The 14947-nt window shown below is 44.9% G+C and overlaps 1 protein-coding gene across 1 annotated transcript in view; it reads right to left on the reverse strand.

Annotated features, from left to right (window-relative positions):
- LOC112267493 (neprilysin-like) overlaps window positions 1-14947 on the reverse strand; it is a 99078-nt gene that overhangs the window by 55301 nt on the left and 28830 nt on the right. Inside the window, 2 exon segments of the mRNA XM_042297690.1 lie at window positions 10834-10995; window positions 11110-11145. Of these exon segments, the coding sequence (XP_042153624.1) occupies window positions 10834-10995; window positions 11110-11145 (198 nt within the window).

The raw sequence follows: 14947 nt of genomic DNA on the forward strand, positions 1-14947 counted from the left end.
GTTGTTGGTAATCAAGCCTACCACTGTTGTGTCGTCCGCAAACTTGATGATTGAGTTGGAGGCGTGCATGGCCACGCAGTCGTGGGTGAACAGGGAGTACAGGAGAGGCTCAGAACGCACCCTTGTGGGGCCCCAGTGTTGAGGATCAGCGGGGAGGAGATGTTGTTGCCTACCCTCACCACCTGGGGGCGGCCCGTCAGGAAGTCCAGAACCCAGTTGCACAGGGCGGGGTCGAGACCCAGGGTCTCGAGCTTGATGACGAGCTTGGAGGGTACTATGGTGTTGAATGCCGAGCTGTAGTCGATGAACAGCATTCTCACATAGGTATTCCTCTTGTCCAGATGGGTTAGGGCAGTGTGCAGTGTTGTTGAGATTGCATCGTCTGTGGACCTATTTGGGCGGTAAGCAAATTGGAGTGGGTCAAGGGTGTCAGGTAGGGTGGAGGTGATATGGTCCTTGACTAGTCTCTCCAAGCACTTCATGATGACGGATGTGAGTGCTACGGGGCGGTAGTCGTTTAGCTCAGTTACCTTAGCTTTCTTGGGAACAGGAACAATGGTGGCCCTCAATGGTATCACAATTCCAGTGGGTCAGAAGTTTACATACTAAGTTTACTGTGCCTTTAAACAGCTTGGAAAATTCCAGAAAACGATGTCATGGCTTTAGAAGCTTCTCATAGGCTAATTGACATGATTTGAGTCAATTGTAGGTGTACCTGCGGATGTATTTCAAGGCCTACCTTCAAACTCAGTGCCTCTTTGCTTGAAATCATGGGAAAATCAAAGAAATCAGCCAAGACTCCAGAATTTTTTTGGTTCATCCTTGGGAGCAATTTCTAAGTGCCTGAAGGTACCACATTCATCTGTACAAACGATAGTACGAAAGTATAAACACCATGGGACCACACAGCTGTCATACCGCTCAGGAAAAAGACGCGTTCTGTCTCCTAGAGATGAAGGTACATTGGTGCGAAAAGTGCAAATCAATCCCAGAACAACAGCAAAGGACCTTGTGAAGATGCTGGAGGAAACAGGTACAAAAGTATCTATTTCCACAGTAAAACGAGTCCTATATCGACATAACCTGAAAGGTCGCTCAGCAAGGAAGAAACCACTGCTCCAAAACGCCCATAAAAAAAGCCAGATTACGGTTTGCAACTGCACATGGGGACAAAGATCGTACTTTTTGGAGAAATTACTTCTGGTCTGATGAAACAAAAATTGAACTGTTTGGCCATAATGATCATCGTTATGTTTGGAGGAAAAGGGGAGAGGCTTGCAAGCTGAAGAACACCATCCCAACCGTGAAGCACAGGGGTGGCAGCATCATGTTGTGGGGTGGTTTGCTGCAGGAGGGACTGGTGCACTTCACAAAATAGATGGCATCATGAGGGGGAAAAATATGTGAATATATTGAAGCAACATCTCCAGACATCAGTCAGGAAGTTAAAGCTTGGTCGCAAATGGGTCTTCCAAATGGACAATGGCCCCAAGCATACTTCCAAAGTTGTGCTAAAATGGCTTAAGGACAACAAAGTCAAGGTATTGGAGTGGCCATTACAAAGCTCTGACCTCAATCCCATAGAAAATGTGTAGGCAGAACAGAAAAACCTTGTGCGAGCAAGGAGGCCTACAAACCTGACTCAGTTGCACCAGCTCTGTCAGGAGGAATGGGCCAAAATTCACCCAATTTATTGTGGAAAGCTTGTGGAAGGCTACCTGAAGTGTTTGACCTAAGTTAAACAATTTAAAGGCAATGCTACCAAATACTAATTGAGTGTATGTAGACATCTGACCCACTGGGAATGTGACGAAAGAAATAAAAGCTGAAATAAATCATTCTCTCTACTATTATTCTGACATTTCACAATCTGAAAATAAAGTGATGAGCTGAACTGACCTAAGACAGGGAATTTTTACTAGGATTAAATGTCAGGAATTGTGAAAAACTGAGTAATGTATTTGGCTAAGGTGTATGTAAACTTCTGACTTCAACTGTGTATATATATATATATATATATATATATATATATATGTAATTTGTATATATCCACTGTAAACATGAATCATGGCAAAGTTGGTTCCTGTTTCAGTCATGTCTTTGGTCACGTTCACGTGGGTCAAACTAAACAAACAATGATTGGTTGACAATAGAACCTCCCACTATGTAGAAAATGGCTGCAGGGTGAACTTGTTATTGGGCAAATGCAGAAACTTGCAGTCGACTGCAGACAAAAGTGATCCGCTCAAACTCGCCCACTGTCTGACCCTTTGCGATGTCACTGACAGACATTGGGCTTGTTCGACATTGCAGCTGAGAATGCAAGCGACTGACAACTGACTCACAAATCACCTTGCATTATAAATAACTACTCATTATTATTTCTAGATCAGTCAGTCACCATTTGCCCACAATGCATCATGGATTTGATGCTGTTGAACACAGCCACTGCCTGATCATCTGTCACGTCACTGCTGTCTGATTGACAGACTCCGCTGAACCTTTGTGATATGATGTCACAGCTGTCTGTCTGTAGACATTGGGAACTCTGAAAAATACAAGGTCAAATCATGACATCAGTGATCTTCAGGTCGGAAAGTCAGAGTTCTAGAAAGAGGCTAAAATTCTGGAATTTTGAGTTGGATGTAGAATTCCGAGTTTTCCAGCCATTGTGTCTCAATATAATGTTCCATCAGTAGTGAGTAGATCTGTTTCTCATAAAGCTAGTCACAGTAGTCATAAAGGGCAGCGTCACGCAGGGTTTAGACCTTCTCACAGAGACCACAACCATATGTCATCTCCCCCCCATTTCCTTACATCTCTCTCCATAAACAAGGTATAATTAAAAAGCTCACAGTCAATTGGGCAAATGATTGCCCAGTATGCCATACCTGAAACAAAGCAGAGATGGAAAACTATCCTTGTGGTTAAGTGTCCAGAGCAGTGCCTTATTAAACCCGTCACATGCTTTCCATTCAAAACAGTTTGTGCATTCACTACCGGTCAAAGGTTTTAGAATGCCTCACTGATGCCTGAAAGTCGGGAAGCAAGTCCAGGGACAGAATACATTTAATTAATTAATTAACAAAACAAGAACCACAAACAGCGCACCAACATGAAACAGCAACAATGACGACTGGGGAAGGAACCAAAGGGAGAGACTTATAAAAGGCAGGTAATCAAGGAGGTGACGGAGTCCAGGTGAGTGTCATTATGCGCGTAACACTGGTGACAGGTGTGCGCCCTAGCGAGCAGCCTGGTGTGTCAGGCTGTGTAAGGGCTATTTTACCAAGAAGGAGAGTGATGGTGTGCTGCATCAGATGACCTGGCCAACTCAAAACCAAATGAGATGGTTTGGGATGAATCGGAACAACAGCAGAGCGAAGGAAAAGCAGCCAACAAGTCCTCAGCATATGTGGGAACTCCTTCAAGACTGTTGGAAAAGCATTCGAGGTGAAGCTGGTTGAGAGAATGCCAAGAGTGTGCAAAGCTGTCAAAGGCAAAGGGTGACTACTTTGAGGAATCTAAAATCTAAAATATATTTTGATTTGTTTAACACTTTTGTGGATAGTACATGAATCCATATGTGTTATTTCATAGTTTTGAAGAAAATAGTAAATAGTAAAAGAAATAGTAGGAAATAGTAAAAATAAAGAAAAACCATTGAATTAATTGTTTTATTTAACTAGGCAAGTCAGTTAAGAACACATCCTTATTTTCAATGACGGCCTAGGAACATTGGGTTAGCTGGTCTAGGAACATTGGGTTAGCTGCCTTGTTCAGGGGAAGAACGACAGATTTATACCTTGTCAGCTCAGGGTTTGATCTTGCAACCTTTTGGTTATTAGTCCAATGCTCTAACCACTAGGCTACGTTGCCACCACAAATAAGAACGGGTTAAAACCTTTGACCGGTAGTGTACGTTATGACGAAATGTCGTATTCTTTGTTAGTTTCAGCGTGTGTTTTTTTTCAGGCTGTTTTCCCCCCCATCAATTAAAACCAGTTAAATGTAACTAAATGTAATCTATGTAATCCACAAAAGTAAGTATTATCCTGAGCCATGAACAATAACTAGTAATGCTGCATACTCCAAGAAAGGTTAAAAATCTCACCTTTCTGATTAAAATAGTTATAAATTACTGAAGTGTAGCCACTTCTGAGGACACAAGCTCAGGTACACCAGTACAAGTATTATAAAAACACGAAATATTTTATATGACGCATTTCCCAATCAACAAAACAAAATATATAGTATAATCACATTTTTATAAATTACTAACTGAGACATCACCTTCCTTATAACTGTAAAATAGATACAGTATTTGTATGTGTAGTGTTAAGAGAAAAATGTGCACATTATCAAAAGGTCTCTTGATCGAAATGTCGGCCCCATCGCTGTGAAGGTCTCACAGAGCTCCAGCTTGGCTTCCTGACCTCGTTAGGAGCTCATCTTTCATCTCATATTACTCGTCTGTCTATGACAAACAGAAAGTGTTTTTTTAATCTGAGTTATTTCAGATGAATGGCTATCGATCTCTGAATGTGCTACGGTGATGAAACGACTATCTTCTGTTGAAGGATTGTGGGCATGTGCTTTGTAAGTATCTGTGACATAGGGTTCAGCCAGGAATTGATGGACAGTCAGAAGAGCGAATGAATTAATTGGAGGAACATCCCAGCTTGAAGTGGTTTCAGATTTCACTTCCTACGTCACACACAGGCTCAAATAATAGACTACTGTGTCTGTGGGTACCAGAGCTATCACTCAGTGCAAGCCATTTCAATCTAGAGTGTCCATAGATCTGCGGATTAATACCTGATGTGAACTGTCCAGGTGTGGCCAACGCCCTGCTAATACCTGATGTAAACTGTCCAGGTGTGGCCAACACCCTGCTAATACCTGATGTGAACTGTCCAGGTGTGGCCAACACCCTGCGGTTTAATACCTGATGTGAACTGTCCAGGTGTGGCCAACACCCTGCGGTTTAATACCTGATGTGAACTGTCCAGGTGTGGCCAACACCCTGCGGTTTAATACCTGATGTAAACTGTCCAGGTGTGGCCAACACCCTGCTAATACCTGATGTGAACTGTCCAGGTGTGGCCAACACCCTGCTAATACCTGATGTAAACTGTCCAGGTGTGGCCAACACCCTGCGGTTTAATACCTGATGTGAACTGTCCAGGTGTGGCAAACGCAGCGCCCTGCAGGCTGCTGTTAACAGATAAGGTATATGTTGACCAGGGTTGGCATGTTTAACCAGGCAGGACACTTGAGGTCAAAGGTTACACTCATGCTCTGTGTTAGGAGTGGTAACCCTGTGGTATATGAGGCCTACACTAGACTAACCCAAAGTCGTAGCATGTTAGCTTTTCCTGTAGACTTTTATGAATTGCTAGTTAGGCTAGTTAGCTATGCTTCAGAAACTACATTCAACTTCATTCAAATGGCACACGGAGGCATAGAAACGGTATCCTTTACTGACTAGATAATCCAGGACCATAGAGCCTGACTGACTGGATACTCCAGGACCATAGAGCCTGACTGACTGGATACTCCAGGACCATAGAGCCTGACTGACTGGATATTCCAGGACCATAGAGTCTGACTGACTGGATACTCCAGGACCATAGAGCCTGACTGACTGGATACTCAGAACCATGGAGCCTGACTGACTGGATACTCAGAACCATGGAGCCTGACTGACTGGATAGTGCAGTCTTAACCTTGACTGGTATTGGCAGGAACATTGTCTACCCATCTGTTACCAGGGTGGGCTTTTCTCCTGACAGCATTGTTCTAGTGATAATGACATCTGATAGAGAAAGTGGAGACTGATAGAAATACAGCAATCAAAGACAGAAACCGGAGAATCAAACACTCAGACACCTTTTAAAATCAGGCTTCGGCTGTGGACAATCATGCCTATTCAATCAGACAAATTAGGACCCCCCAAGAATACTCTACTGATAATTATAGTACGGTTTAAAAATCCATAACAAGTTCACGACAGGCACTTGAGATGTCAAGAGATAGAGGAAGAGGAGAGAGGAAGAGGAGAAGAAGTGGAGGAGAAGAGAATATATCAGAGGAGAGAGGAGGAGAAGAGGTGGAGGAGAAGAGACTATAACAGAGGAGAGAGGAGGAGAAGAGGTGGAGGAGAAGAGACTAACAGAGGAGAGAGGAGGAGAAGAGGTGGAGGAGAAGAGACTAACAGACAAGAGAGGAGGAGAAGAGGTGGAGGAGAAGAGACTATAACAGAGGAGAGAGGAGGAGAAGAGACTATAACAGATGAGAGGGGAGGAGAAGAGAATATAACAGAGGACAGAGGAGGAGAAGAGGTGGAGGAGAAGAGGTGGAGGAGAAGAGGTGGAGAGACAGAATGAAAGATAAAGGCGCGATCCAGAGAGTGATTGAGGGGATAGAAAGTGGAAGAGGGAGAGAAAGTGAGGGAGAGGTCGACTGTAAAAGAAGCTAAAATAGAGGACTTAGAGAGTCTTTCATATTTCCATCCATATACATCTGTCAACCATTATTCAGACTCATCTTGGATGAAGAATATCTAGGATTTTCATCACGTGCACTGTAGGGTCTCTTTAACAGATAGGGTCTCTTTAACAAATAGGGTCTCTTTAACAGATAGGGTCTCTTTAACAGATATGGTCTCTTTAACAGATAGGGTCTCTTTAACAGATAGGATCTCTTTAACAGATAGGATCTCTTTAACAAATAGGGTCTCTTTAACAAATAGGGTCTCTTTAACAGATAGGGTCTCTTTAACAGATAGGGTCTCTAACAGATAGGGTCTCTAACAGATAGGGTCTCTAACAGATAGGGTCTCTAACAGATAGGGTCTCTAACAGATAGGGTCTCTTTAACAGATAGGGTCTCTTTAACAGATAGGATCTCTTTAACAGATAGGATCTCTTTAACAGATAGGGTCTCTTTAACAGATAGGGTCTCTTTAACAAATAGGGTCTCTTTAACAGATAGGGTCTCTTTAACAGATAGGGTCTCTTTAACAGATAGGGTCTCTTTAACAGATAGGGTCTCTTTAACAAATAGGGTCTCTTTAACAGATAGGGTCTCTTTAACAGATAGGGTCTCTTTAACAGATAGGGTCTCTTTAACAGATAGGGTCTCTTTTACAGATGGTAAATGTTCTACACTGTAGGGTCTCTTTAACCTCTATAGGATGGGTGTTTGTAAACCGGGACAGTTGTTGCTAAGGTGCGTTAACGTGACTAGAATGACGTTGTAAACAGCAGCCAACTTTCCGGGACATAGACATGTCTTAAATGGCCAGAAAGCTTAAATGATTTTTAATCTAACTGTAGAGTCCAATTAGCAGTAGCTATTACAGTGAAACAATACCATGCTCTGGTTTGATGGCATGTTAAAAACAACTTTAATCACGGCATCTGGTTTGATACATTCACCTTTGAAGGTAAATCATTTACTTACATTCAGTAATCTTACTCTGCTTTGTCATCCTGAGGGTCCCAGAGATCAAATGTTGCATAGTTTTGTTTGATAAAACCCATTTTTATGTTAAAATGTAGGAATTGGGGACTAAAGTTTGACCCCAATGTTGTATCTGGCTCCACACCCACCATGTCCGACCATCTAGATATCTGAACATTATTGTATAAGCTAATGAACCATCATGTATGACATTTCTGGGTGAGTGTAAACTAAAAAAATGTATTACCATAACATTTGTGTATGTTCTCTATAGTTGAAAATGTATCAATTGACCAATTCAGCACATTTGGGCAAACTCCTGGTAGACTTAACACAAAATATTGTGCAGTAATGTAATTCTTCACTGGATCAGTCTGAAACTTTGCACACAAACTGCTACCATCTGGTGGCCAAAATCTAAATTACACCTAGACTCCTATCTGAAAGTATGACATTTCTCTTGCATTTCAAAGATGATAGAAAAATATTTTTAAAAGCATGTTTTAATCTTTGTATTATCTCTTACCAGATCTAATGTGTTATATTCTCATAAATAAATTTCACATTTCCAGAAACCTCAATGTGTTTCCTTTCAAATGGTATCAATAATATGCATATCCTTTCTTCAGGTCCTGAGTTACAGGTAGTTAGATTTGGGTTTGTCATTTTAGGCGAAAATGTTTTAAAAAAGGGTACGATCCTTATTAACAGACCATAAATGTCAGACAACCCCCTCTGCCCTTCCACTTGGTCAACCTGCTCAGGATTCCTCTGCCCTTCCACTTGGTCAACCTGCTCAGGATTCCTCTGCCCTTCCACTTGGTCAACCTGCTCAGGATTCCTCTGCCCTTCCACTTGGTCAACCTGCTCAGGATTCCTCTGGCCTTCCACTTGGTCAACCTGCTCAGGATTCCTCTGCCCTTCCACTTGGTCAACCTGCTCAGGATTCCTCTGCCCTTCCACTTGGTCAACCTGCTCCGGATTCCTCTGCCCTTCCACTTGGTCAACCTGCTCAGGATTTCTCTGCCCTTCCACTTGGTCAAGCTGCTCAGGATTCCTCTGCCCTTCCACTTGGTCAACCTGCTCAGGATTCCTCTGCCCTTCCACTTGGTCAACCTGCTCAGGATTCCTCTGCCCTTCCACTTGGTCAACCTGCTCAGGATTCCTCTGCCCTTCCACTTGGTCAACCTGCTCAGGATTCCTCTGGCCTTCTCAAAAATCTGCAGCAGGTAACGTGGAACATGTAACTCACCACTGATACACACACACACGCACGCACGCGCACGCACGCACGCACGTACGTACGCACGCACGCACGCACGCACACACACACACACACACACACACACACACACACACACACACACACACACACACAGACACAGACCTCACAGCCCCCACCTCCCAGGTCTAAGGGGGACCCTTCCTGTAAATCCACTGTCAAGATGGAGCTAACAAGATGCTCATTCCTAGTCAATCAATCAATCAAATGTATTTATATAGCCCTTCTTACATCAGCTGATGTCACAAAGTGCTGTGCAGAAACTCAGCCTAAAACCCCAAACAGCAAGCAATGCAGGTGTAGAAGCACGGTGGCTAGGAAAAAACTCCCTAGAAAGGCCAGAACCTAGGAAGAAACCTAGAGAGGATCCAGGCTATGTGGGGTGGCCAGTCTTCTTCTGGCTGTGCCGGGTGGAGATTATAACAGAACATGGCCAAGATGTTCAAATGTTCATAAATGACCGGCAGGGTCAAATAATAATAATCACAGTGGTTGTAGAGGGTGCAACAGGTCAGCACCTCAGGAGTAAATGTCAGTTGGCTTTTCATAGCCGATCATTCAGAGTATCTCTACCACACCTGCTGTCTCTAGAGAGTTGAAAACAGCAGGTCTGGGACAAGGTAGCACGTCCGGTGAACAGGTCAGGGTTCCATAGACGCAGGCAGAACAGTTGAACCTGGAGCAGCAGCGCGACCAGGTGGACTGGGGACAGCAAGGAGACAGCTAGTCAGATGGCCAGACCCACATTCGCTTCAGACTCATCTCCTTAGCAGATGTTAAAGGCATCCAACTATTCTAATCAGATCGTGCTTGTCCTCTATGCACCTTTTAAAGGAAATGTTCCTGCATTGGAGGAGACCGCAATCACGGTAAAACGCTGTAGATAGATGCCCCCATTTACAACAGTATCTATTCCAAGAGTCTGTCTTTTCCTGAAAGAGAAGCTGCTTAAACTCCAGTATATCCTCCAACCACACCAAACCTAGCCCTCACTCCCACCTCCATGGACAACAGATCCAAAACCTAGCCCTCACTCCCACCTCCCTGGACAACGGATCCAATACCTAGCCCTCACTCCCACCTCCCTGGACAACAGATCCAATACCTAGCCCTCACTCTCACCTCCCTGGACAACAGATCCAAAACCTAGCCCTCACTCCCACCTCCCTGGACAACAGATCCAATACCTAGCCCTCACTCTCACCTCCCTGGACAACAGATCCAAAACCTAGCCCTCACTCCCACCTCCCTGGACAACAGATCCAATACCTAGCCCTCACTCCCACCTCCCTGGACAACAGATCCAATACCTAGCCCTCACTCTCACCTCCCTGGACAACAGATGCAAACCTAGCCCTCACTCTCACCTCCCTGGACAACAGATCCAAAACCTAGCCGCCTCTCACTCCCATCTCCCTGGACAACAGATCCAAACCTAGCCCTCACTCCCACCTCACTGGGCAACAGATCCAAACCTAGCCCCCTCTCACTCCCATCTCCCTGGACAACAGATCCAAAACCTAGCCCCTCTCACTCCCATCTCCCTGGACAACAGATCCAAACCTAGCCCTCACTCCCACCTCCCTGGACAACAGATCCAAAACCTAGCCCCCTATCACTCTCACCACCCTGGACAACAGATCCAAACCTAGCCCTCACTCCCACCTCCCTGGACAACAGATCCAAACCTAGCCCTCACTCCCACCTCCCTGGACAACAGATCCAAACCTAGCCCTCACTCCCACCTCCCTGGACAACAGAGCCAAACCTAGCCCTCACTCCCACCTCCCTGGACAACAGATCCAAACCTAGCCCTCACTCCCACCTCCCTGGACAACAGATCCACACCTAGCCCTCACTCCCACCTCCCTGGACAACAGATCCAAACCTAGCCCTCACTCCCACCTCCCTGGACAACAGATCCAAACCTAGCCCTCACTTCCACCACCCTGGCAAACTCACTGGATCCAAACTATGCCACAAAACGTCTCTAACCAGGACACACAAATTCTGCTTCCTAGCCGTGTGTGTGTGTGTGTGTGTGTGTGTGTGTGTGTGTGTGTGTGTGTGTGTGTGTGTCTAACCTTTGAGGACCACCTCCAGTTCGTCTCGTAGGATGTCAAAGGTGCTGTATCGGGAGCTGGTCTCTGGGATGACGTTCTTCTTCAACCAGCCTCCACAGGCGTACTGGTAGAAGTTGTCACACGGGTCCACATTGGCATCCATGTTCTCTAACAGACGAGACGCTGCACACAGACAAACACAGCTCATATTCTACTATATTCTGTGTGTGTGTGTGTGTGTGTGTGTGTGTGTGTGTGTGTGTGTGTGTGTGTGTGTGTGTGTGTGTGTGTATTTACCTGACTGAGTGCAGTCCGCCGTGGTGCAGACACCATCTAAAAAGGGGAAAACAACATAAATCAGGCGGGTTATTCATCAATACCAACTTAAAGAATAACTATATTTTTTTACAAACAATTTTTTAAATCTAATAGGCATGTTATAGAAGGTTCCAGATTCTTTGTTGTCCGGTCTAGCAGCAGGCTACACAGAGAACAGCTGGATAGGGAAAACAGCTCAAAACGAACAAAATGGAATTTAACGTTACAGATGAAGTTCGGAATGACTCAGTTTCAATGTACAACATCTAAAGACCTCGATCACTATACTGAGACCCGTATCACTCTACTGAGACCCGTATCATTATACTGAGACCCGTATCATTATACTGAGACCCGTATCACTATACTGAGACCCGTATCACTATACTGAGACCCGTATCACTATACTGAGACCCGTATCACTATACTGAGACCCGTATCACTATACTGAGACCCGTATCATTATACTGAGACCCGTATCACTATACTGAGACCCGTATCACTATACTGAGACCCGTATCACTATACTGAGACCTGGATCACTATACTGAGACCCGTATCACTATACTGAGACCTGGGTCACTATACTGAGACCCGTATCACTCTACTGAGACCCGTATCACTATACTGAGACCTGGATCACTATACTGAGACCTGTATCACTATACTGAGACCCGTATCACTATACTGAGACCTGTATCATTATACTGAGACCTGGATCACTATACTGAGACCCGTATCATTATACTGAGACCTGGATCACTATACTGAGACCTGTATCACTATACTGAGACCTGGATCACTATACTGAGACCCGTATCACTATACTGAGACCTGGATCACTATACTGAGACCTGGATCACTATACTGAGACCCATATCATTATACTGAGACCTGGATCACTATACTGAGACCTCTATCACTATACTGAGACCTGGATCACTATACTGAGACCCGTATCACTATACTGAGACCTGGATCACTATACTGAGACCCGTATCACTCTACTGAGACCCGTATCACTATACTGAGACCCGTATCACTATACTGAGACCCGTATCACTATACTGAGACCTGGATCACTATACTGAGACCCGTATCACTCTACTGAGACCCGTATCACTATACTGAGACCCGTATCACTATACTGAGACCCGTATCATTATACTGAGACCTGGATCACTATACTGAGACCCGTATCACTATACTGAGACCCGTATCACTATACTGAGACCTGGATCACTCTACTGACACCCGTATCACTATACTGAGACCCGTATCACTCTACTGACACCCGTATCACTATACTGAGACCCGTATCACTATACTGAGACCCGTATCACTATACTGAGACCCGTATCACTATACTGAGACCTGTATCACTCTACTGACACCCGTATCACTATACTGAGACCTGTATCACTCTACTGACACCCGTATCACTATACTGAGACCTGGATCACTATACTGAGACCCGTATCACTATACTGAGACCCGTATCACTATACTGAGACCCGTATCACTATACTGAGACCCGTATCACTATACTGAGACCCGTATCACTCTACTGAGACCCGTATCACTATACTGAGACCTGGATCACTATACGGAGACCCGTATCATTATACTGAGACCCGTATCATTATACTGTGACCCGTATCACTATACTGAGACCCGTATCACTCTACTGAGACCCATATCATTATACTGAGAGCCGTATCATTATACTGAGACCCGTATCATTATCCCGAGACTCGTATCACTATACTGAGACCCGTATCACTCTACTGAGACCTGTATCACTCTACTGAGACCCGTATCACTCTACTGAGACCCGTATCACTATACTGAGACCCGTATCACTATACTGAGACCCGTATCACTCTACTGAGACCCGTATCACTCTACCGAGACCCGTATCACTGTACCGGGACCCGTATCACTCTACTGAGACCCGTATCACTCTACCGAGACCCGTATATATCACTGTACCGGGACCCGTATCACTGTACCGGGACCCGTATCACTATACTGAGACCCGTATCACTATACTGAGACCCGTATCATTATACTGAGACCTGGATCACTATACTGAGACCCGTATCACTATACTGAGACCCGTATCACTATACTGAGACCTGGATCACTCTACTGACACCCGTATCACTATACTGAGACCCGTATCACTCTACTGACACCCGTATCACTATACTGAGACCCGTATCACTATACTGAGACCCGTATCACTATACTGAGACCCGTATCACTATACTGAGACCTGTATCACTCTACTGACACCCGTATCACTATACTGAGACCTGTATCACTCTACTGACACCCGTATCACTATACTGAGACCTGGATCACTATACTGAGACCCGTATCACTATACTGAGACCCGTATCACTATACTGAGACCCGTATCACTATACTGAGACCCGTATCACTATACTGAGACCCGTATCACTCTACTGAGACCCGTATCACTATACTGAGACCTGGATCACTATACGGAGACCCGTATCATTATACTGAGACCCGTATCATTATACTGTGACCCGTATCACTATACTGAGACCCGTATCACTCTACTGAGACCCATATCATTATACTGAGAGCCGTATCATTATACTGAGACCCGTATCATTATCCCGAGACTCGTATCACTATACTGAGACCCGTATCACTCTACTGAGACCTGTATCACTCTACTGAGACCCGTATCACTCTACTGAGACCCGTATCACTATACTGAGACCCGTATCACTATACTGAGACCCGTATCACTCTACTGAGACCCGTATCACTCTACCGAGACCCGTATCACTGTACCGGGACCCGTATCACTCTACTGAGACCCGTATCACTCTACCGAGACCCGTATATATCACTGTACCGGGACCCGTATCACTGTACCGGGACCCGTATCACTGTACCGAGACCCGTATCACTGTACCGAGACCCGTATCCCTCTACTGACAGTGTTTCCCTTTCTAAAAGGAGGTATTTGGGTGTTTTTGGAGCATTCATACCAGATTCCCAGTACTGCACAATGAGGATCAGGCAGTCAAATCAAATCAAATGTTATTTGTCACATACACATGTTTAGCAGATGTTATTGCGGGTGTAGCGAAATGCTTGTGTTTCTAGCTCCGACAGCGCAGTAATATCTAACAATACACACAGTTGAAGTGGGTCTAGGGTGTCAGGTAAGGTAGAGACTCCTTGACTCATTTCTCAAAGCACTTCATGATGACAGAAGTGAGTGCTATGGGGCGATAGTCATTTAGTTCAGTTACCTTTGCTTTTTTGGGGTACAGGAACATCTTGAAGCATGTGGGGACTACAGTAAACACTCCAGCCAGCTGGTCTGCATCTGGGCTGGCAGCCTTGTGAGGGTTAACACGCTTAAATGTCTTGCTCACGTCAGCAATGGAGAAGGAGAGCCCAGAGTCCTTGGTAACGGACCGCGTCAGTTGCACTGTGTTATCCTCAAAGCAAGTGAAGAAGGTGTTTAGTTTGTCCGGAAGCAAGACGTCGGTGTCCGCGACGTGGCTGGTTTTCCCTTTGTAGTCCATAATTGTCTGGGTTTCTGTACAGCACTTTGTGACATCAGCTGATGTAAGAAGGGCTTTATAAATATATTTGATTGATTGCTTGATTGTCTGTAGACCCTGCCCACATACGTTGTGTGTCTGAGCCATTGAATTGCGACTCCACTTTGTCTCTATAATGAGGTTACCTGTTACCTGTTGCCTGTTTGATTGCCTTATGGAGGGAATAACCTGCCTATTAGGCCATATTCCCAGTCACCTTA

Source organism: Oncorhynchus tshawytscha, linkage group LG14 (genome assembly GCF_018296145.1).
Source record: "Oncorhynchus tshawytscha isolate Ot180627B linkage group LG14, Otsh_v2.0, whole genome shotgun sequence".
NCBI lineage: Eukaryota > Metazoa > Chordata > Actinopteri > Salmoniformes > Salmonidae > Oncorhynchus > Oncorhynchus tshawytscha.